General features: G+C 42.0%; 1 protein-coding gene across 1 annotated transcript in view; it reads right to left on the reverse strand.

The window, feature by feature from the left end:
* The window catches only part of gpr158a (G protein-coupled receptor 158a), an 84,964-nt gene that overhangs the window by 49,503 nt on the left and 9,717 nt on the right, over positions 1–25,744 (reverse strand). Inside the window, exon 3 of the mRNA XM_028569997.1 lies at positions 18,788–18,893. Coding sequence (XP_028425798.1) covers positions 18,788–18,893 — 106 coding nt within the window. The remainder of the gene's footprint in view (positions 1–18,787; positions 18,894–25,744) is intronic.

A 25,744-nucleotide genomic window follows, 5' to 3' on the forward strand; every position in this document is an offset into this window, starting at 1 on the left:
AAAACTGCATCTGTAATAATTATTACCGTTCATGACAGAAACATATTGAACAGTAAATGGTCACAGTAAAAGACAAGCGTTTTTGGTCGTCAAGCCATTCCACTACAGGCAGAGTTACTCTCCACGGCTGATAAACTGCAATGATATTTACGTGTAGCAAGCCTAAACATTAATTCCCGACATGTTTAAATCTGTCAGCGGCTCGGACACACTGCTGTCCACGCTGACGTACCGTCACCTGTTGTTGGGAACATTATCTGTTCAAAAAATGTTCCATGTTCTGTGCAAAATGTTCTATTAAAGAAAAGATCGAAAATAAATATTTGCGTGTGCTGTAAAGTATTTAGAAAAAATGAAATCGGAATCGGCTAAAATCGGTATTGTCTGGCCTAACTCAATGAAAATCGGAATCTGCCTAGAAAGTTGTAATCGGTGCATCTCTAATAGTAACGTTAAGGGGAATATTAATGCTACAGCATACAATATTTTAATAATAATAATAATAATAATAATAATAATAATAATAATAATAATAATATTTAGCAATGGTACTTGCAACCCCTATTGTCACAGATGTCTAAGAGTTGTGAGAAGCTTAACAAGAGTGATTTTCCTCACAAAGGTTGTTCCATTTGAATGTTTTAATGGGGCTGAATAGGTAAAACTATCCAGAATTTCACAATAAAAAAAAATTTAAACACATTTTGCAGAAATACAGTATGTTTTTTTTTAGACTGCTTTCCTATTCTGTGAATCACCTCATGACCCCTCAGAATTCTTTTAGGGGGGTCCCAGTTTAGCAGTCAGTGTTTTAGACAACAGGGCGCCCCCGTTTTTGCTGCAACAATTTGTGTTTGGCCCTTTCCGGTTCCGGGACATTGCCCCTTAGCCCAAAGCCAGGTCCATAAAGAAATGGTTTGATGTAGAAGAAGTTGACTGGCCAGCACAGAGCCCTGACCTCAACCTCATTCAACACCACCGGGATGAACTGGAACAACCACTGCAAGCCAGGGGCTGTTTACAAAAGCAATTTGTGAGCACTACTTACACAAAGATCGCAAATAGTGCCATTACCCATTTCACAAATTATTATCACTTGCAAATTGCAGATACATTTGAGAGTCTGCAGTCCTCTCACTTGCTTATGCGTGGGTCACAACTATTGTGTTTTGTTTATTAGTTAAACATGTTGAAATTAGTGTGACAGGGAATTATCAAGTTGCAAGTTGCAGCTTGCATGTTGCAGGTTTAATGAAACAGGCCCCCCGCCATATCAGTCCAATCTTACTAATGCACTTGTGGCTGAATGGGTGAAAATTTTAATTTGTTGTCATTATTTGAAAGTGGCAGTCAAGAGTAGAGTTGGGTATCGAAATGCGGTGCCAATAGGGCACCGGTTCCGACGTAAACAGTAGCAACGAGACCGAATAAGAACGAAAATTTTGGTTCCTCATTTCGGTGCCTGACTTTTTTATTTCTTTTTTTCAGAAGCATCGCTGCACGGGAGGCTACGTTACCGTTAGCTAGTAGCTGGATTAAACACAATGGTTAAAATGCTGACAGCTCACGTTAAGCGGTGTAAAGTGTGAGTGTATTTCCCTGTAGAGGATTCCAACACCGGGACGTAACAGTCTGACTGCAGCTGCCGTTGTCGGAAAAACAACACACAGACGGTGCTTTCACTTGAAACTCGCCAGCCTTGTGGTGCATTCAAAGTTATGGTAAAATACCCTTTTCCCATCCGGTGTTTGTTTTTGTCGTTTGCCAGCAATTTACTGGTGAAAATAGTCATTATAAGTATAATCATTTAATTTTGACCATATGGCCTTAGCAATAAACAAGCTGTTCTTTAATGTTGCCAACTGTCGTTTTGTGCTCCTTTTTTATATTATATACATTATAAATATATTATATATATTTCGGTTCAGGCACCAGTTCAGGCACCGGCACTGTTTTAAAAGTATCTATTTAGCACCGGTATTGGAAAAAGCCCAAACGATACCCAAGCCTAGTCAAGAGATGACAGAGAATGAGGGGAAAAGATGACATGCAACAACGATTTCCAGCCGGACTTGAAAACGGGAAATCAAAATGTCTCCTTGATTGCCATAGGTATAGACTTTTTAAATTAAAATTTTAAATGAGTTTTATAAATCAAGCATGAGAGATTTAAAAAAAAATAATAAAAAAAATATCAGTGACAAAACTTTCTTGAAATATTTGACGGCACAGTACTACTAACAGCCGCTGCTGAGAAACTAGTCCCTCAAAATGTAATGTGATCATTGAGATGCAAGGGTGGTTTTATTTCTAACATTATTCTATCAACACAGACATTTATATCGCTAGTCTGGCGTTATAATTTATTTGCCTCGGGTGTACTGTGGAGTGGGTAAGACTGTTTTTAGTGGCAGGCTAGCAGATACTGTTGACTTGCACTAGCCTAGCACCAGCGAACTCTGCAACTGGAAGGACTGGATGAAAAGTGTTGAAAACAGTCTCCGCTGATAAACACCACACTGGTTAACTTGGAAATGAGGTCCTATATCCAAAATTTTGAACCACCCCTTCAATGTCGGTGCTGTGAGAACTTAGCCTTGTGAGACCGTCCTGATCTCGCGAGCTCCAGTTTTCCACTCGCAGATCAGTCTGGCATCTTGAGATAGAGAAAGTTCTGAGCCTTTAGCCAAACGACCGGGCCAATCAGCGTTGGTTTTGAGGTGGGTTAGGTGGTGATAGACAGATGGTTTATCCAATCAGCTTTTTATCCATTTTTGTGCATGGTAACATCATGTGTCTCTTTGGATATATTGTATTTTAAAAAGCCCCCCTCTTTTGAGATGTATATGGTGAAACAGTCTATGAAAAGGTCATGGGTGGGGCTTTTTTGGGCAGCTCACACCTAATCAGGCTAATTTAAGCCAGATGGTGTGTCAGTTGAATGTGAGCCCTACATATATCCCTTCATCAAATGGGTTTACCATTTGCCTGAAGAAGACCCGGTTGGGTCGAAACGTTGCACTTTTATATTAAATATGGTAGTTTAAAGCAGTGTTGCGGACATTACATTATTTTCGTTTTAAGTACTTTCATTTGTCCTGCACCTGCCTGAAGGTGGGATGTGCACACAGTTACTTTTATAAATTATCCAATCAGCTAACCAGTATTTTCAGACAGCGGTAGCCGCTCGCTAATGCTTTTTTTCTCTTGGATCCTTTTTTTGGAATATGGTCCGGGAACCTGAAATGGTGCCTTTTATTCCTAAATTCTCGTTACACAAACGGCAAATATCCTTTACCGACATGTTGCTTGCATGCTGAGCTAACGAGCTATGCTTTGCCTGCAGCAGCAGGGGCGGGCTTGTGGTTGTATTTTCATATGCCTCATGGATCTGATTGGTTGATTTGGCCCGTCTATCACCAACATAGGTGATAGACAGATGGTTCATCCAATCAGCTAACCAGAATTTCCGCCCCTTCCCAAAAGTTCTCCAACGGAAAGTTCCCAGATGGATTTGCCGAGCAAATGCAAAGCAATCCATCTGGCGGAGTCAGGTTAGTGAGAACTATGACTATACTGGATTCCAGTTATTGGCTTTTGTATTTTGTTTTTTAATTTGGTCTGTTTTAGGAGCTGTACTGTTGACCCTCTTCTGGAAGACTACCTGATATTGCACAGTGCATGACCTCTGAAGTGCATATTGGACTGTTGTCCATAAATAAGTCTTTTATTTTACTGTAATGGAGAAAATTGCAATTCAGATTGTGAGTGTACTTTTATAACCCTTTCGTAAAGGCTCGTATTTAAAAAAAAAAAAAAAAACTGTTTCTTGCAATGCAAATCATGTTTTATGCCTGAGCAGATGTTTTGATACCATAATAAGATAAAAAATAAAATTCCAAAATGAGAAGAGCATACAATACAATGTAAATACTGGTGCTACCAAGGACCTCAATAACATTTAAGATGTATTCAAACAATAAATTCACTATAACTGCATATTTACTGAACATCATTGTATTCATTTGTGCACTCCCTGCATACAAATGTACACACACACACACACACACACACACACACACACACACTACATACTCTTCCTCCTGACATCAAACATAGCAATTCTCCTCCTTCACCTTTCTATAACATGAAGCATGGGAATAAAAAACAACTTTAAGAGTATAGCACTAATTGATGCAAAGGCCAGTTGTCTTCCATCTTAATTCATATCAGCTAATTAAGTCCTGCCAAGGACTCTCGTTCTCTTTGAAATAAGCCCACGCTCTTCCGGTCCAGTACAGTGCCTAATCAACCACTAATAGGCCTCTGTAGATATTTGTAATGATCCTACAGAGTGCATAAACCTTTAGGAAAGCTTATTGTCCAATAATTACAGATTGAAATAGAATGCACAGAAAGGAGGCATAGAAAGGCACACTGCCAGCTCAGGATGTGTATGAAGGCAGTAGGGAAATTAAAAACACTGGAGTTTTACCTGCTCTATTAAACAATGAAGTATAATGTCTTTTGTGGCTCTGGAGGAACTTTGTCAAGTCTAAGAAGAAAAAAAAAAACACCAGGGTTATCTCACCTTTGTACTTGCAGAAGCACTGACCAGGCATGGAGGGCCTAACAAAGACAGACTATCAAGTTGCATTTATGGATGTGAAGGATCCAGGACTTTTGGAGTTTGACCCATTTTGACGACTAAAAGTTGAGCCTTTGTTGACCATTCTCTTTTTACTCGTATCTTGCAAGTTTCTTAGCCTAATGGGGGATAAATTGCTGGAATGACCCTTTAATTTGTACTAATGGCAAGAGCCTTGAGGTCAAAACCTGATGGGATGTCCAGTAGCCCTCTAACACTTTTAGTTTTTATTTGGGTGGGTTGCACTTCGAGCTCTTTTCTTTTGAGTTTGGATGCACTTATTGGAAGTCCTTTTGGACAAAAGCTTCTACCAAAAACATGTGATCTAATGTACTGAAATGGGATCCAATAGGCTTGATTCAGGCAAGGTGAGATCCCTCTTTTCAGGCTTGACAGACATGGAATAGCTATTGTGTTTAGAGAGTAACATGCAACAGTAGTAGATTTACAACATAGAGAAAATGTTTTTTTTAGTTTTTAAAAATTACAATATTAAGTAAATAAAAAAGTCAGGTACAATTTAAAGTACAGTAAGTCTAATATTACACTCTCTAACCTGTCATGGCTGTCATTGAGAAAATAAAGGGCACAATATACATTTGGCTCACTAGTCACATAATGCTTCATGATGAATAGGTACATAAGTTAGAGCAGCAAGCCTGAAAAGTGAACTAGTGGTTGTGTGTAGTGCTGTGCATGAGAGAGCAAAAGATACAGAAAGGAAAGAAGAATGAGTTTTGACGTCAGTATCTTTCCTTCAAGCCGGCATCAAGCTAAAAGAAATGTTTAGCTGTTAGGCATGGACTGGGCTAAATAAATTGGCGCTGGGTCTGGCTCAAAACACAATTTCAACCCTGTGCATTACTCTAACTCAGACACACAAAGAGACACTGCAGCTCGATGGCTGTGGCTCTGTGCTCAGAGGGACAGCTAGACAGTCAGCCAGGCCTTTAAACGAGGTCAACTAGCAGGAGTTAGCCGGAGCAGAGCTGCCCGGACAGCGGGGCCTTGCTTTGGGTGCAGTCCAAAGACCAAAGCCTAAACACCAGTGAGATAAGCACTCTGGCCTAGAGGGAGCTTCACACTGCCGTAAACACACAACAGACACCACTGGGATATTGCTGTCATAATCACATTCACAGCTTATGTAAGTGTCAAAGTGAATAGGGCCGGGTACATATTTATTCCACAATCACACGGTAAAATGCACAGTATTGTTTACTCTTGCAACTTGCCACGGAGTGTCCTGCAAACAGACATAGCACACGTAAACACACACACTTGTGTACATGAGCACACAAAACAAGGACAGTGAGTACTAAGAGATCAGGCATACACAAAGTTTTCTGACAACCTCAAAGCAGCCCCCAGGGACAACGGGTACAAATAGTTTCATGGGTAATGAAGAACATGGAAGTCTGCCGCTGTTGTCCACTCAACCGATACTTCAACCCTCCTCATATACTGTAACTGCAACAGTTCTGCCTTACTTGAAATCTCTGTCATCCTAATTTGTAGCTTGAAAGTGATTCAAGGAAGCCTATTTTTTTTAGTTTTAAGTTGCCAAAGTTTAAAAACTATAATAGAGAATAAGCATTTCAGTATAGGGAAAAAACACTTGTTCTTTAATGATATGTTTGAATCCAAAATTTAGTTTCATTGCACAACAGCTGATAAAGTGCACTGTCCTGTCTGACCCGCTGCAGGCCATCATTGTTATCGTCATCAATTCAAAGTGGTTGTGCTAAATAGATAAACATTAACACAAACCATCTGTAATTTATAGGGGTGTGACGAGACACCCAGCTCACGAGACGAGACACAAGATTGATCTTGTGAACTGATCAAGACGAGACAAGATTTTAACACCATTTAAAAAAAATAATTAATGAAGACATAAGATTGGGAAAATAGTCCTTTTATTCAATCAAAAGTCACAAATGAAAAACAAGCACTGAAAGGTTTTAAATAGACTGAAATGGCTGGCTTTCCTCCTGTATTACAGTTACACTGTTACTTATTTCACATGTACGGTGAAGAGAGTCTCTTCACTCAGAGAACCAAGGTTACAACATAACCAAGCGTTTTCTGGCAGTAGTTGAGACAAGTTGTTTTGTACTTGAATTTGTCATGTACAGTATACAGAGAGAAATAAAGCTTATTTTACTATTGTTTCACAGTGATTACGTGATTACAAATAAATTAGCATCAAACACTTAAACGATATTTGTGAAGACAGATGCTACTTTCTCCTCTGCATTTTATTAATTGCAGTACTAAACAAGGAATTAATTGCAGTACTAAACAAGGAAGTAGGCTACTCTAGTATTGATTTATGACCATTACAGGACATTAATTAATTAATTAATTAATTAATTAATATCATTAAAAGTAAAGTTAGGTTTTGCTGTACGCTTCCTGACTCAGTTTAAAAAGGACAGAGAAAGAGAGTGGTCTGCACGAGACAGCGCCACAGTGAACTGCACGCTGCAGTCGCGTGTCTCGGCCAAGAGAGGAGAGAGAGAGAGAGAGAGAGAGAGAGAGAGAGAGAGAGAGAGAGAGAGAGAGAGAGAGAGAGGCGGTACTCTAACGTTCTAACGCCGGGTTTTACAGGCAGCTTTTTCCTTCCGCTATCGCTCTGCAAAAGTTAACTCAGAGTCAACTTTGGAGAACGGGCGGGGGGATCTTCTATGCTAATTTCGAGGTCAAAGTCGGACTCATCTATCATGCTGGCTGCTGCTCTGCACTTGTGTACTGATATCGCGAGACACTTTACCTCAACTAGAAATCTCGTCACGTTTTAATCTCGCAGGACGAGATCTCGTCACACCTCTAGTAACGCGCAGATGGAAAAACCCTGGATAAAGAGGCTGTTTGTTGACATTGTAAACTGCAACTGCTTTTGTCTTTATATTACATAGCTTACTGGGGTAGGTTACAATAGAGCCAGTGGCTTAAATGATATTGGGTAGCGAACTAAAGAAATTGATTGCAATTACAAGCAGCCGAAAAGAGTTTTCTTTGCAGGGTTTCTGGAATCAGGGACACGGTGAGTAGCTTTATTATCAGCAAGAAGCTTGGACCTGAACCCATGCTCTTTCTTGTGGAAAGTACCCAGTTGAGAACTCAACCTGAGTTGTGCACTTATTCTCCTATATGCCTCCCTGTGGAGGTTTCTTTCTGGCAGGTCCAAGTGGGAGGAGACCCTGTGGCAGACCCAGAACACACTGAAGGGATTATACATCCCTACTGGTATGGGAACGTCTCAAGATCTCTAAGGAGGAGCAGAGGATGTAGTGGAGGAGAAGCACGTCTGGGCTTTCTTGCTTAGCCTAGCATGAACACAGATAAGTGACGGAAAATGGTTGGTTTGGTCCAAAACTTAATGTGGAAAACAATATTGATTTTGCTGGATTTTCTATCTGCTGAGAGTCAGCTTTATTTGTGGCAACACTGAGGCTCAGTGCAGGGTTAGGGTTATACAGTATAAACAGCTTAATCAGAACATAACTGAAGTGTAGGCAACAGCCACGTTGCTTTTCTGTATGTAAATCAAGCTACCGTCACTCTATATCTTTTTGTCTGTGTCCCCCCCTCTTTCTCAGTCTATTTCTATCTTTTGTAAATGTCTGTACTCATTTCACATCCAATCTCATGGGTCCCTAGACAAACGTTACCTCTATATTCCACTTTTTTTCCCAATCCTCCTGGACTGAGTGTTTGCTTTCTGACTCGGTTTACGGTGTACTGCTGAGGCTGGGCACAGCAAATGTAAGACAGCGCCTGGGGGCGAGTGTACTCAAGTCTTCAAAGTGTTTCCATGTAAATTCAGAGTTCCAGCGTTATCCACAGAGCCAATTAGCGGGACAGTGATTAAGGAAAGGCTTCACTGCCAAGGGCCGGGGGCGAGAGTTAAAACCAGAAGTGTCCTGTGATCTCTCATCCCACTGTGTAATGGCCAACAGCCCTCAACCTTGATGTTTTCATCTCCAATACCCCTCAGGAGACAGGACCGCTGGACACGAGCATCTATACTGTCCAATATAGAATTATCCATCCATCCATCCATCTTCGTCCGCTTATCCGGTGTCGGGTCGCGGGGGGAGCAGCTCCAGCAGGGGACCCCAAACTTCCCTTTCCCGAGCAACATTAACCAGCTCCGACTGGGGATCCCGAGGCGTTCCCAGGCCAGGTTGGAGATATAATCCCTCCACCTAGTCCTGGGTCTTCCCGAGGCCTCCTCCCAGCTGGACGTGCCTGAACACCTCCCTAGGGAGGCGCCCAGGGGCATCCTTACCAGATGCCCGAACCACCTCAACTGGCTCCTTTCGACGCAGGAGCAGCGGCTCTCTCCGAGCTCCTCACGGATGACTGAGCTTCTCACCCCTATCTCTAAGGGAGACGCCAGCCACCCTCCTGAGGAAACCCATTTCGCCCGCTTGTACCCTGGATCTCGTTCTTTCGGTCATGACCCAGCCTTCATGACCATAGGTGAGGGTAGGAACGAAAACTGACCCCATAGATCGAGAGCTTTGCCTTCTGGCTCAGCTCTCTTTTTTCGTCACAACGGTGCGATAGATTGAATGCAATACCGCACCCGCTGCGCCTATTCTCCCACCAATCTCCCGCTCCATTGTCCCTCACTTCGAACAAAAACCCCAAGGTACTTGAACTCCTTCACTTGGGGTAAGGACTCATTCCCTACCTGGAGAAGGCATTCCATCGGTTTCCTGCTGAGAACCATGGCCTCCGATTTAGAGGTGCTGATCCTCATCCCAACCGCTTGACACTCGGTTGCGAACCGATCCAGTGAGTGCTGAAGGTCGCAGGCCGATGATGCCATCAGGACCACATCATCTGCAAAGAGCAGCGATGAGATCCCCAGCCCACCAAACTGCAACCCCTCCCCACCCCGACTACGCCTCGATATCCTGTCCATAAATATTACAAACAGGATTGGTGACAAAGCGCAGCCCTGGCGGAGGCCAACCCTCACCTGAAACGAGTCCGACTTACTACCGAGAACCCGGACACAGCTCTCACTTTGGTCATACAGAGATTGGATGGCCCTGGTAGAGACCCCTCACCCCATACTCCCGCAGCACCTCCCACAGTATCTCCCGGGGACCCGGTCATACGCCTTCTCCAAATCCACAAAACACATGTAGACCGGTTGGGCATACTCCCAGGCTCCCTCCAGGATCCTTGCGAGAGTGAAGAGCTGGTCCGTTGTTCCACGACCAGGACGGAATCCGCATTGTTCCTCCTCAACCCGAGGTTCGACTATCGGCCGAACCCTCCTTTCCAGCACCTTGGAGTAGACTTTACCAGGGAGGCTGAGAAGTGTGATACCCCTATAATTGGCACACACCCTCTGGTCCCCCTTTTTAAAAAGAGGAACCACCACCCCAGTCTGCCACTCCTTTGGCACCGTCCCCAGACTTCCACGCAATGTTGAAGAGGCGTGTCAACCAGGACAACCCCTCCCACACCCAGAGCCTTGAGCATTTCTGGACGGATCTCATCAATCCCGGGGCTTTGCCACTGTGTAGTTGTTTGACTACATCAGTGACTTCCGCCTGGGAAATCGACGACAATCCCCGTTATCCTCCAGCTCTGCCTCTAACATAGAGGGCGTATTAGTCGGATTCAGGAGTTCCTCAAAGTGCTCCCTCCACCGCCCTATTACCTCCTCAGTGGAGGTCAACAGTGTCCCATCCTTACTGTACACAGCTTGGATGGTTCCCCGCCCCCCTCCTGAGGTGGCGAACAGTTTTCCAGAAACACTTTGGTGCCGACCGAAAGTCCTTCTCCATGTCTTCTCCAAACTTCTCCCACACCCGCTGCTTTGCCTCTTTCACGGCAGAGGCTGCAGCCCTTCGGGCCCTTCGGTACCCTGCAACTGCCTCCGGAGTCCTCCGAGATAACATATCCCGGAAGGACTCCTTCTTCAGTCGGACGGCTTCCCTGACCACTGGTGTCCACCACGGTGTTCGTGGGTTACCGCCCCTTGAGGCACCTAAGATCCTAAGACCACAGCTCCTCGCCGCTTCAGCAATGGAAACTTTGAACATTGTCCACTCGGGTTCAATGCCCCAGCCTCCACAGGGATGCACGAAAAGCTCCGCCCGGAGGTGTGAGTTGAAAGTCTGTCGGACAGGGGCCTCCTCCAGACGTTCCCAATTTACCCGCACTACACGTTTGGGCTTACCAGGTCTGTCCAGAGTCTTCCCCACCCCTGACCCAACTCACCACCAGATGGTGATCGGTTGACAGCTCTGCCCCTCTCTTCACCCGAAAGTGTCCAAAACATACGGCCTCAGATCAGATGAAACAATTATGAAATCGATCATTGACCTTCGGCCTAGGGTGCTCTGGTACCAGGTACACTTATGAGCATCCCTATGTTCGAACATGGTGTTCGTTATAGACAATCCATGACTAGCACAGAAGTCCAACAACAAACAACCACTCTGGTTTAGATCAGGGAGGCCGTTCCTCCCAATCACGCCTCCAGGTGTCTCCATCATTGCCCACGTGCGTTGAAGTCCCCCAGCATAACAATGGAGTCCCCCACTGGAGCCCCATGCAGGACTCCAGTCAAGGTCTCCAAGAAGGCCGAATACTCCGAACTCCTGTTTGGTGCATATGCACAAACAACAGTCAGAGTTTTCCCCCACAACCCGCAGGCGTGGGGAGGCGACCCTCTCGTCCACCGGGTAAACTCCAACACAGCGGCGCCAGCCGGGGCTTGTGAGTATCCCCACACCCGCCCGGCGCCTCACACCCTGGGCAACTCCGGAGAAGAAAAGAGTCCAACCCCTATCCAGGAGTATGGTTCCAGAACCGAGACTGTGCGTGAGGTAAGCCCCACCAGATCTAACCGGTAGCGCTCCACCTCCCGCACCAGTTCCGGCTCCTTCCCCCACAGAGAGGTGACGTTCCACGTCCCCAGAGCCAGCGTCTGCCGCCCGGGTCTGGTCCGTCGAGGCCCCTGACCTTCACTGCCACCCATGTGGCATCGCACCCGACCCCAACGGTTCCTCCCACAGGTGGTGGGCCCATGGGCTGGAGAGATGGGAGCCACGTAGCTTGTTCGGGCTGTGCCCGGCCGGGCTCCGTGGCAAACCCGCCACCAGGCGCTCGCCGACAGCCCGCCGTCTGGGCCTGGCTCCAGACGGGGCCCCGGGCTTCCTCCGGGCAGGGTCACTCCATCTCTACCTTGCTTCTTCATTGGGGTTTTTGAACCATTCTTTGTCTGGCCCCTCACCTGAGACCACTTTGCCTTTGGAGACCCTACCAGGAGCACAAAGCTCCAGACAACACAGCCCTCAGGTTCACAGAGACACACAAACCTCTCCACCACGATAAGGTGATGGTTCACGGAGAAGTATATAGAATTAGAATTTTGTATATCAGTGGTTTTATTTATTGGTAACACAAAAATGTCCTTTGATGTCAGAATGGCGCATTCACAAACTGAATCCTCTATATTTTTTGGGATATTGAATTATGAAATATAGGCAATGTTACAGAAAATATTCAAAGTATACTCAAGTATTCTGACCAAGACTGTGTTGGCAGGACATGCTATTGGCATTTATATTTTTGTGCGGCTAAAAAAGCATAAAAAAGATCTGTTCATTCTTAAACTCCTTAATCTTTCTTTCTACAGTGGAAATTCAATGTCCTGGTCTCTCCACTACTTTACAATGCTGCATGCAGCACAAAAAGATTTGCTCAAATTGAATGGCGAATTTAAGTCTGCTGGTGCACAGCGGTATTCTATTTCCTTCCTATCAAGCCCCCTTATCAACTCTGAAGCATAATCACAGCTTTGGTGCAATCACTGTAGATAATTAGCAATTACCCTATTTATAGGCTCCTGAACATAGGCAACATAGCAAGGAATGTAGTTAATTAGGATGCTTCGTGCCCTTTTCCTCCAACCAAATTGCTGAAACGAGATCAGCAGGTTGTAAGGGCCGTGGCCTGGTGTGAAACTATACTCTCAATACAGGTCCCTTGTGGGAATCCCTGCCCCACTAGGATGCCATGTTTCCAACAGCAGGGGAATACCCAAGAAGGTAAAAGGCTATTTTATCTTACAATACACAGCTGGGCCTGCAGATCAAAAGGGGTAAGCATTGTTGTTGAGTGTAAGAAACACTTGGATGGGGGAGCTGTCAGAGACACAAGCACAAACACATTGTAATTGATTGTATTACTGTGTTCTAGGATACATTACAACCCTTAAATAAGTTACAGGTTAACAAAAGTAAATATAAAAACAAAAATTGCACATTTAATTGTTTTTTTGTGTTGCACTTAAAGTTCACTTCAGTAGTGGAATACTGGTGAAACCTCAGTTTCATTTACAGTATCTCCCATTTGGAATTTTGAGTAGAAAATGATTGCTGACACAAAAGACAACTCATTATGGGACAGAATGAGGCCTAAAGCCTTTGCATGCAAATTAAGCAACATTTCTGATGCCCAAATCAATCTTTTTTGTGACACACAATTATTAACGTATTTCAGTTGGCAATCATTTTTCAAAGTGTTTCAAAATGAATCCCATCAATTCATTTGTCGTAAACCAGGCTGAGGAAATGAACTAACTGGCTCTTGTGCACTCAAGCAATTTAAAGGTGAACATTACCCTCTTGTGCGTAGGATCCTGGAAGCGTATGTTCTTCTGTAGCTGTTCACGTGCTTTGCAGATTAAGGACTTGTTATAATAGCTGCCAATGCCAGTTAACTACTGTTTGACTTCAGAATCAAGAAAGGTTTTTGGTTAAGGTCCAAACCACGCTTTGGTCAGGGTGGGTTTTTATTAGGGATTGGCAATATAGTGGTCAGGTTTGAGGCTAGCGTGAGCCTCCAGGGAATGATTGTAGGTCAATAAAATTTCCATGTACAAGTGAGGACAACAAGTGTGTGTTATGTCTTTTCTGTTTGCAAAAATAGAGAGAATGAGAGAGAGAGACAGAAGGTGAGAGCAGACAGAGCAGAAGGGTAGCAGCAGTTGTTTAACACTTGATGCCGTTATTAATTCAGCAGCACAAGGTACACGGTGGAGAAATCAGCGTGTGATTGAGATGATAGCCGGCTGGGAGAGGACAACCTTGTGAACCAAGGTCAAGATGTAACAGTGATTCAACAGGCAGAGCTGGAATATCCACTTCAGCTTCTCAAGAACAGAAAGAGCACCACAGCGAGGCAGAAATTAACCACACATGCTGTTGAGTGTACAAAACACAGACACCATCAAATGTCCCCTGCCACATGCCGTTTTTCAACTATTTATGTGTTTGGATGGGAGGTGTTTTTGTTGTGGTTTGGATGTGCATAGTGGTTTGGGTGTCGTGGTGTGGACATTAAGTCATTTGCAGCCATATGGGTTGTTAGCTTTAGTGTTAAACTGAGTTAGATGTCAATAATAATAATTCAACTTTGGCGAGAGAAGCCAGTCATTTGAGTTTATGGCAAAAGCTTTCAGTGCTCGGTTTTCATTTTGTGACTTTCGATTGAATAAAAGGACTATTTTTCCCCCAGTCTTATTTCTTCATTGAAGTTTTCTGTAAAATAAATCTTCACACCCCTATTCACAATACATTTTTACCTCTGCAAACATTCAAAAAATAATCAAAATCAAATATCTCTAAATTGTACAATGCTTTCCTGTATGTTTGGTCAACCTCTGATGCTCTCATCTTATTCTCAGTTTATAAATGTTCATTTCTAACCAGTGGCCCTCACTCCACATACTCAGCAGAAAATAGCGCAGAAGAAACAGCGCAGAGTCAGGAGTCCTTGTCGTGGCAGCTGGAATAATCTTTCAGGTTATGTGTCACTGCCTTTCACAGCCTATGGTCCTCCAGGGCCCCACCACTTGTTCTGAGCAATAAGCTAATTGATTGAAACATTCATCATCATCCACAGCCGCATTCTCGTATGAAAGGTGCCCCCAGGGCGGCAAAGTCCTAGACTTTTGAGAACAGTGAAACACTAATAATGGAAGTGCCATTAGTGAGAGATGAGAGGTAGGAAAAAAAAGAGAGGAAAACTTAGCCTACAGCAGCATGTATACACCTTTTCAACAGGAAATTAAGTCAAGATCTTAGCTGATAATCTTTGGGCTGCATGCTTGGCTATGTTATGATTCATCTAGCTTCACCATGATTGGCATGAGTCAGAGCTGTACTGTTTACTTAATCAAAGAAAATACAATGTTGGCTCTTGGCTTATTACGTGCGGCGACTGGGCTACAGTCAGGGTTTATAATGAAATGTATTGCTATATATTATATTGTCCTTGACAGCAGCGTTGGCGTATTCTGGTTGATTTTTTCCCATTGGGTGCAAGTTATTGTAATTCACTGTAATTTGATGCTGATATATGCAATGCCTATTTGCAAAAACGACTGATTTACAACAATATTGAAAAGGTATATTGTTTAGTTTCTACTATTAAGTTTAGTTATCTACACTGCAGCATGTTATTAAGTCCAAAAAGCTATGAAATGCAAATGCAGCTATGGTACTGTAAGATTATTTCAACTTGAATATGATGGATGTCAGAGTAGCATTATGTGTTTATTAACTAGCATCGCGTGTTTAAAGAATCGAAGAAAACTGTTAACAATTGTTGGATTTTAAAATAGTGTTGCCTTCAAATAAACAGTGGTTTCTGACACTGTTGGGTTATTGTATTTTTCTTGTCAACAGTCTGAGCCTCATTTTGTTTTGCCTTCCTCTTCGTGCCTGCTAAATCAGTCATCCATAGCATCTGCCTCCATCTGAGTTTGGGCTGGCTGCATGCTTGGCTGGGCAAACAGCAGCTTGAGAGGCAGGATGTGAGGGGAGGCCAGGGAGCTGGCTGGCTGGCTGGAACAACTGCATTTTGTCAAATTCAATTGCTGGAATTGTGGCACCCAAAACACTGCTAAGAAGCACAAGAACAACAGTGGATGTGTGATGAAAGGACTTCATAGACGTTGGATAAAACCTGACAGAGTTGTGCATGCAAAACAAAGTGGAGTCTACATGTAAGTGGAGGTGCAGTGTTGCTGCAAATACTGTTATAAAGAGCATCCGAGGGTGGAATTGAAATGTGATTATGTCAATGATACACTTAAGTAAATAAACTGCTCCAACACCAAGGAAACCCACCGCTTTGTTTCCAATAAAACAAAGAAAATACTCCTAATGTGGATCTATAGCAGCCTGAAGTGATTGTCTTTTTTTATTCAAATGGCACCAAAGAAACCCATTAAACAACAAATCGCTGCACATGCAGAGGGAATACCTGCATGAGAAAAAAAATACAGCAATAACACCAAATTAATCCCTGCTTGCAAATACGGGGCATCCCTCCCAAAGCGTTTTTTTTTAATCACATTACCCCCCACACACACACACACACACACACACACACACACACACACACACACACACACACACACACACACACACACACACACACACACAGCCCTACAAGACTTGATTACACTGTAGTCGTGCTTTCTATTCCTAGTTGGAAAGACATCAGCCTCCCACATCACCTCTGATTTACCTGGTCGTGCACTTTAGGACCGGGAAGGTAGGTACTTAGCTTAGATGCGAAGATGGCTTAATATAATTCCAAATTGCACAAGACTATTATGTGAGGGGATCTTGCTTAATTTATAAATTACAATACAAACTCTGCGATACACATTCACAAGAGATAACAAGGTGGATACCTCTCACTATCTTTGTTTGTTTATCGAGCAGATATGTCGATAAGGAGCACTCCTGTATGATAAAGCTGTCATGCAACACAAGTCACATCCTGCAACATGCCATGACCACAACAGCTTTCATCATTCAGGCTGTAAGCAAGAATACTCCTACCACACTGCACTGTAAGAACACAGAAATCATTATTTTGCAAACCCAGCTAAAATCTATACCACTAACAATGTATTTCTCTCCTTGTAGCCACCCTACACACACACACACACACACACACACACACACACACAGTTAAATGTCTCTGGCATTGACTGTCCACGGAAAGGTGGAAGTACTCAGACAAAGAGAGTGATTAATTATTCAAAGAGGCTCACTGCAATCCACTACATCACATGCATTATGAAGGAGTCTGATATCTTTAGAATCTATCACTCTTAACGATGAGACTGATCTGGCAGGTAAGAAGCATTAACCAGAAGGCTAGCTGCTAGCTAGACAGCAGCACTCCACAAATGAAAGGTTACTATGAAAACAGGCAGAAAATATTAATGTGATTAAAACAAAATGTTTTAGCAAAGCATGCTGTCAATTGGCATAAATTACGGCATTATTGGTTGCTAGGCTAACTGATGGCGTAAGTTTAAAAGCAAAACAAGGAAACCAACGACTATTTGTATATGAGAGGGGTTGCTGACTCTGCAGGTTCCCTCTGCTTCCGATCGTTTTAGCATCATTTTCTGGTGCTCTCAGGGTTGTTTTCAGCTGACAAACCCACAGTACACTATACCTGCCAAGCACCAAACAGCACATAGAAAAAGAGAGAAACTAGCTGGTGAACATAGTGGAACATTAAGCAGCTAAGGAGCCAGATTTGTCTCTCAGTGCTTGGTGGAGATCAAAAACAGAGCTAAAAGAGAGTGAATATTGGACTTACATCCACCAGGTGACCACAAACACGAGTCCAAATGAATGATAATGTTGCTCCGTAGTTGCTGAATGTGTAAATAGGCAACTATTTGCTAACAAGTTCGACATATCAACTTAAAAGGTGATGTGTAAGTGTTGTGTTTACAATTTGTTTCAGCTGCCCCCCAAGTGGCATTAAAATTAGGGCAGGTTTAAGTCATACAGCCATTTAAAAGCAAATATAGTGTTGCAATGTTGAAAATAAAAATGAACGACAGTTCTTCATACAAAATGGAGGATGTGGATATTTGACATCCTCTTAAAAACAGCAAAGCGATTAGACTTTTATCATCTTGTCCAAGAGGCAACATGTTCCAGGGCCTTGAGACAGGCTATTTTTCATCAGTATGCAAATGGCCAGGCTATTTTCTCCTCTGCCAAGGCTGAGCACGTTTCCAATTCTCAATCTCCATCATCACTTAAACTTTAAGTTAAATATATTTTTTGACCCTGTGAACAGACCCTTAAGATTTGGAGTCTTCATACTGTATCTCTGTTAGTTGTCAAAAACAATCATACTTCATACAACATAGCCTTGATAGAGGTAATAACAGGGTGTAGGTGTGTTTAACAAAGCTTCAGGTTTGACCTAAACATATTTTTTCACTGCAACCTTGACACACTGACAGATACATTTATAAGGATAAATATCTCTTTGTTAGCCTGGGAAAACCCTGACGAACTTCCGGCAAATTTGAGATTTGCTCTGCAAGTCAGTCTGGCCAAGAGCCCATTCAAGCCCATTTCCAATTTTTCCAAATCGAGGCACCAATCACAACCGCTGAGGCGGGCTTTACACGATGACGATAGCGCAGCTACATTCAACATGACGGCCACCGAAGCGTCGATGACGCTGTCGCTGCTACGTCACCAGGATCTTTGGTCTGATTGGTTGAAGGACTATCCAATTGCGCCCAGAGGCATTTGAGCGGCGTCCGTTGGTGACGCCCCTTTGGTAATGGGCTGTGAATGAACCTTTCCCAGACCCACTCTCAGTTACAAGTGAGAAAGGTCTGGTGTCAACCAGGCTACCTCTTTGTCACAGTGTACCTATTATATAGCATACTGTAATGGAAATACAAAAAGCAAGGAAAGTAACTGAAACTGTCACTTTTTGCAAAGCGCTGATCTGCTTTGGAAACAAGTCAAACTAATTCCTTATAAACATATTTCCTATCTCAAAGGAGATGTTAAAAACGACATTTTTATGTACATTATTTTAAAAGATAGCCTGTAGTGTTTAGTTAAGTGGTAGTAGGTTGTTACAGAATCATTAAAAAGGAATCAGATTACCATCCATTTGTCAAAAGATGTACAGCTTTAGTGCTTTTCCGTTAAGTGCCTCGTGGAGATGTGACTAAATGTGTGTGCGCTACAGTTCAGTTTTCCAGAGCAAATCAATCTTTTGTCTCACCCGCTTGTTCGGCACACTCACCTCCATAGTGGTCAGGTTGCATCGATGGGTTCCAGCAAACCAGCCGTCAGTGGAGCACTGGTCGATATCAACATCTTGCAGATTAATGTCCACTCGCACCACGCCCCTGCAAGACAGGAGGACACTATTAACTTGGCTTTTGAAGCATTGAGAATGTCAGTGCAAAGTGAACTGCATTTTTACAGAAAATGGCCATGTTTCTTTCTCAAAGATAAGAGTTTGGGGAATTAACTGTTAAAATAAATTTGATGAATGCTGATAAATAAATGATTGGGTGCCAATATTGCGGTAGAAAATTGAGGAGGATCATGCCCCAAAGTATAAATTCTACTCATACAATGTCTTGTTTTGAGTCAATATGACAGATGCAAATTATAAATGGATCCAGCATGATCCAGCATCCAGGTCACATGAGCACTCTTCTTAGTGCTGCAGTATGTGCGTCGCTGCTGCACAGATCACCTCGTTAGATCAGAGAATTCACATAATGAAACATATATTATTTGCCATTTAAAACAATCTTGTGTTTAAACATGCATGTGATTAAGTAATTAACAGAGACGAGTAAAAAAGCCTCATATTTGGTAAATCATAAGGTGGTAATCAAAATATAATCAGAAGTAGCCTGTTAATAATGCATTAACATCATAAATAATGACACATTTATCTCCCATGACATGATCGCACATTAGCTGCTTTTATCAATAAAAAGTACCAATATCTGAATTGATAGGAGTGATTCTGGCCTGGTATTTTCACCCATCACTCATAGAAAATATCCAAAACCAATGATACATCCTGAAAAACAAACAAAAACAAAACGTATAACCAGTGACTTGCCAGACAGTTGAGAGCAGCTTTATGAATAAAAACAAAATGGATAAAAATCACCAATCAATCAATCATATGCCCCTTCTACAACTTATAGCATTGTGTCAGACTTGGAAAATATCTGCTCTGAACTACTCATGTACACAAATTTACAGTAAATGACTGATTACATTTTCTTCAAAACCACACACAAAACTATATGCTGTAATGCAAATTCAGAAAAGAATATTTATTAATGAGTGACCGTAAAAAAGTTAAATTAAATTAGCTTTTTGTGAAATTCGTCGACATCTTAATCTGAGCTAAATCTCAGTATGACAGGGAGATATGATAAACTGTCAATAGGTCACTTAACACAACAAAACACTCAGCAGCGGTAGCTTGGAAAGCTAGGAATGATGAATGATATTTTATTTACGTGTCATGCCGCTAAGTGGCCCATCCCACACGGAATTACATGACACCAATAAAAAAGAAATTTCACGCACAGCTTCCGGTCCAATGTCCACACACAATTTAGCTAGGAGTCTTTTTGGCCAGCTGAGCCAGGCAGGAACTTCTAACAGGGATGCTGAAGATTTACACTTACTTAGCTGCCTGAAGCTGAATGAAGAGAGCCTGTGATTCTGATGGTCAGTCTCTCTGATTCTGACTGTCTTTTCACTGGTGTGGCATATGTCTTTTCTGTCAGACAGCTGCAGCACACAGGACAAACCAATAGCCGAAAACGGTATACAAACAAGCAAGTATAAAGTAGATCCCTGTTAGATTCTGTGTGTTTAATATAAGACTACACATTTCACGTAGAGGCTTTCCCTCCTGGCAAATTAAAAAATGGAGCAACCCGAAGCTAAGTGTTGTTAGAAAATAAATACTGACTTTAAACTTTGTGGAGGACAAAGAACACAAATAAAAAAAAACTGGATGTTCTTATTTTCTCCACAGAAATCACCAAATAAACACTTAGTTTGATCAGTGAAGATAAAATACACATCTCTCCTCCGAACCAAGCACCTTAATCAGTGCTGTAATCTGTTTAATCAGGCAAACCCTGGAGCTGCTTCACTGACAATAAACCAGTGACTAGGGCAGGGTTAAAAAAATATATTCTGCAATTAAAATCAATCTTTGTTTGAGTGATCTGATATTGATTAATAAAATCCCCAAATCAATCTTTTAATATATGCCTTTTCACCATGGATGTGGTGAATTGACCCCATTTTGGGGGGTCAAATCTTAATGTAAACATTGACATGGTGCATTATATATACATTATATATACATTATATATATATATATATATATATATATATATATATATATATATATATATATATATATCATATTTTATATACAGTATAATAGTTGAGGGTTGCTTCTTGCTTGTACAATTTACAGCATAAGTTATCTGACAATCTCTTTTACATCCAAGCAAAATTGGTATTGTAAGTGAAATTTCCCTAACCTAACTGATATTGAATCAATAATGAAAATGTAATCGAAACAGGACCTTGTGAATCGAAATTCAGGAAATCACTGGCGTTACCCAGAGCTGACTTTGTAATAACATTTAACTGCCGTGATGCTTGTTTGAGCATTGACATTCACATGGGTTTTATTTTGTTAGAGGATTAACAGATAGCAAAGAGAAGCAGAGTACAGTCACAACTAACTCCTTCCAATGCCTAGCCTGAGCTATAGTGATTAAGGATGTCACCTCTGTTTCAGGGTTGATTTCCCCTTTAGAGTAAGTTGACATTTTCTACCAGTGATCATTGGCTAATATGGTTATTAGAATGCTATGATTTGTATTATTAACACATGTTGCCTGTAGTGCCACTTTGTTAAAGAGCCCGGGGCTTACACACTACTAGATCTTTCACTAGGAAGTATACACGAGTCTAGTCTCCAGACTGCGTTTTAGTCAAAAAACACATGCAAGAAGTGACACGGGACATGTCGTAATACCATATGCAAAAGAGATTTTTGGATGTCCACCAGAAAGAAGCGTTCCAAGTTGTTGGTGGCTAATTTGCAGCGATGAAACAAAGAAGAAAAAGAAAGATCAGACATTTTTTAACAGTTCACACATTGCGTTGGTCACGCGCATGCGAGTGCCGAGACAATGCCGATTTGCCTACGATTTAGGGTTTTTGTCGGTAAGTTCCAAAATCTCGCAGAGCGGAAAATCAGGGCTAAAGTCCTTAGGGCTAAAGACCCCTAAGCAGGCAGTTGTTATGGCAATTGCCATAATTGACTACAAATTGCTTTGTAGTCTCAGCAAGATATTCACAGAGGACAATATTACCTTTGTTATGTTCTTACATGATCAGCCCTCTTCACACATGACGAAATCAGAAAACTGGACTCACCACCAACTCAAACTTCATCAGTGGAAAAACATGCAAAACTAAGTCACACTGGATCAATGATAAATGTATACATTTGTATCTAGAATATTTGATCTACAAGTTGGCATATGTAAATGTCAGAATAATATATGCCTGATATTAGCTGGGACGAGGCATGTTAACCCTTTGTCCCATCTTCTGCTCAGATTTTGGTTTACATAGTAATGCCTTAGTCAAACCATCCTCTTGTGGTATCTTAGCTAAACACAAAACAGAAAGTGGCAGATGATGTTGTCAGTGTTGCTTTATCACATTGGGGAAGAAAGAGTTCCAGTTTTTTGTAATTAAAGAAGAGCTGAAAACTGTGACTGTGACAAACTTTTAAAAACTCACTACTGATCTATATTAGGCCTTTTTAACAGCACATATTTGACATGTCATAGCAGAAAAGGCACACAGGTGTTATTAACATCATTAATCACTTGGCCCCGGAGAAAGTGGCCCACTTTGCCCTCTTTGTCCAATTGGCAATAAATTGATTCTTGAATTATTATAGCCTAGCTTATTTAGTGGTATAAATAAAAGCTCCATGGTAAAAATAAGCGAAAACCTTATATCATACCTGCAAACTCAGAAAGGCTGAAAAAGGTGACACATTTTAAAGGTGAAACCACCCCCAACCCCCCCCCCCCAGAAGAAAATAAAAGGGAAAACACTTTCCCGGTGCTAAAACAATACTTTTAAAACGATGCACACACATATATATATATATATATATATATATATACATATATATATATATACACATACACATATATATACATATATATATATATACACATACACACATATATATATATATACACACATACACATATATATATATATATATATATATATATATATATATATATATATATATATATATATATATATATATATATATATATATATATATATATATATATATATACATACACACACACACACACACACACACACACACACACACACACACACATATATATATATATATATGTACAAAATGACATCCGGCAACATTATAGAGGCTTGTTTATTGCTAAGGCAAAATTGAATGATTTATTAAAAATGTAATAACAATAACTTATAACAATAACTTATTGCACCAGTAAGTTCCTGTTAAACAACAAAAATATCCACTGGATGGGAAAAGGGTATTTTACAATAACTTTGAATGCAGCACGAGGCTGGCGAGGCGAATTTCCAGTGAACAAAACATCTCTTGTTTTTCCGACAACAGCAGCTGCACACTGTCATACGTTCCTCTCCAGTGAAATACAGACACACTTTTACACCGTTCAGCTGTCAGCATTTTAACCGTGTTTACTCCAGCTGCTAGCTAACGTAGGCTAACGTTACCTGCTGCCAAGTGTAGATTTAACTACTGTAGTGTGACATGCGGCAATGTTTAGGTTGCCTCTAAAGTCCGTTTTCGGAGCATCAGAGAGAGGCGCTGTGGCACTGAAATCCGCGTTGCAATTCGGTCCAGTAGATAACGGTCGTTAATGCCGTATTAGCACCGGGTCCCCGACCCATCCCCCCCCTCCCCCACGATTGTGATTGGTTTAAAGAAATGCCAATAAACCAGAGCACGTTTTTCTCCCATCCCGGAATGCTGTGTGGACTAGCCAGACACTCCACTGCAGCGCTGTGGAGGAAGGTCTGGCAATGTGAGACTAGCTCATAGCTGATTTATTATTCATGCAACCACTATAGCACTACAGCACTGACGTCATACTATGTCAAAAAAAATATCTTCAGTCCTTTTTAAATACTAAGGATGCACTGAATATTCGGCCACCGAAATACTTTTATCACCGAAACAATACGGCCGAAATGTTGTGATGACGCAAACAGAAACCGCGACCTGCACGTGCGTCAGTACCCGTTCCACCTGCAAAGCGTCTCCTAAGCAAAGAGGTTGAGACGGACCACGGAGTGAAAAAGAAAAGTACGCTCTTAGATTCTGTCAGCACACGTTTCAGTGAGATCTATTCGAATCCTCTGCACTTCATCGCGACTGTACTTGATCCGCGTTATAAAGACCACTACTTGGATGCGGAAATAAAGCAGTGCGCACGAGAAATGATCCAGGCCGCGATGGATGCGGAGAACCCGCGTGGAAACAGAGCGCGCACGGAGCAGCGCCCAGCGCAGGAGGAGATCAGAGCGCAGAAAAAAAGACTTGTCTCTCTGCACCAGATGAGGGGCATGCACCCTCGTTGTCTGATATGTTCAGTGAAATCCTGCAAGAAAGTGTCTCAAATAATAATAATAATAATAACAACAATAGGTAAGCTATTCTGTTCTTAGGCTACTGTATGTGACTGTCAGATTGTAGCCATATTTCTGCTAGATATTTTTTTAATTAAACTTTAATATTAATTTATACAATTGCAATGCCTTGATTTTAGTAAAGTTAGTACACAGCCATAGCCATACATGCAATGGTACTAATAATTGGCATAATTTCTTTCGGTGTTTCGGTTTTCGGTCTTGGTTTCCTCTTTTTCGGTTTTCGGTTTCGGCAAAGAATTTTCATTTCGGTGCATCCCTATTATAAACCATGACATAACATAAAATCATTGACATCAATGAGGACAATATTCTGTCTGTCCCTCTAGCTTTCAGTTCCTTAGGCATGCACATGCACGTGCACACACACACACACACACACACACACACACACACACACACACACACACACACACACACACACACACACACACACACACACACACACACACACACACACACACACACACACACACACACACACACACACACACACAAATACTGCTGGTATGGCATGTTCTCCAGGTGTACAGCAGCTGGTTTACTTTAACCAGCTCCCAGTGGACACCAGGCAACGCGTGCATCGTTCTCGTACTTCTGTTATTAATAACTGCTGCTCCGGTCCTGCCTTGGGGCAAACTGACCTCACTTTTTTCCCACTGCACTGCTTGTTGTTTTGCTGAGAAATTACCTGTTTCAATTCTCCTGTATGTAATAAGGGTAGGAAAGAGTCCACTGAAACACACAAAGCCCAATTACTGGATGTAGGATTCATCAAAATGTCTGTTTCATTGGCAGCTTAAGCATTAACATTTGTTTGGGTTTTGCTTGTAAAATTGAGAGTCTATACAAATAATAAAAAAGCCTGTTCTTTCCTTTTTTTTCTTCCACTTCTTACTCTCCAGGCTATCTTTAGCATCCCAGGCAATATGGACATATGGCGTATAAAATGGTTTGTGAAAAAAAAATAAAGTGTGGAGCTGGGTCCGAAAGGGAGACGGCAACTGAAAATGCGCTCAGGCAGCACAAAGACTGGGTTGTAATTTGAGAGTGGCAACAGGGAACGTGAAGTAGAAGCATCATAGTGGCCATAAAGATTATCACAGAGAGCAGGAGATAGTTGTGTCCCAGGAAACGGTGCTCTCTCTTTGTATCCCCCATTCTTTGTTAGTCTAAAGGCCAGGCCAGTAAAGAGAGGAGCATCCCACCAGCAGGGGCTGTGTGGTCTTTGTGACAGACCAGTCAGGCTGTGCTAATGTTAGCCCTAGTTTCATGAAGTTGACTATGTATCTGGGTAATTGCTTATGGGCTACAAAAGGATATTCACCAAAACATTCTTGCAATGAAGGCCTCCATGTGCCCTCTTTGTTATAAGTCAGTCTTTGATGTATTTGAATACTGAATGTCAGTCATATACATTTTGAGCTGTATATCTCTA

The sequence above is a fragment of the Perca flavescens genome, chromosome 22 (genome assembly GCF_004354835.1).
Source record: "Perca flavescens isolate YP-PL-M2 chromosome 22, PFLA_1.0, whole genome shotgun sequence".
NCBI lineage: Eukaryota > Metazoa > Chordata > Actinopteri > Perciformes > Percidae > Perca > Perca flavescens.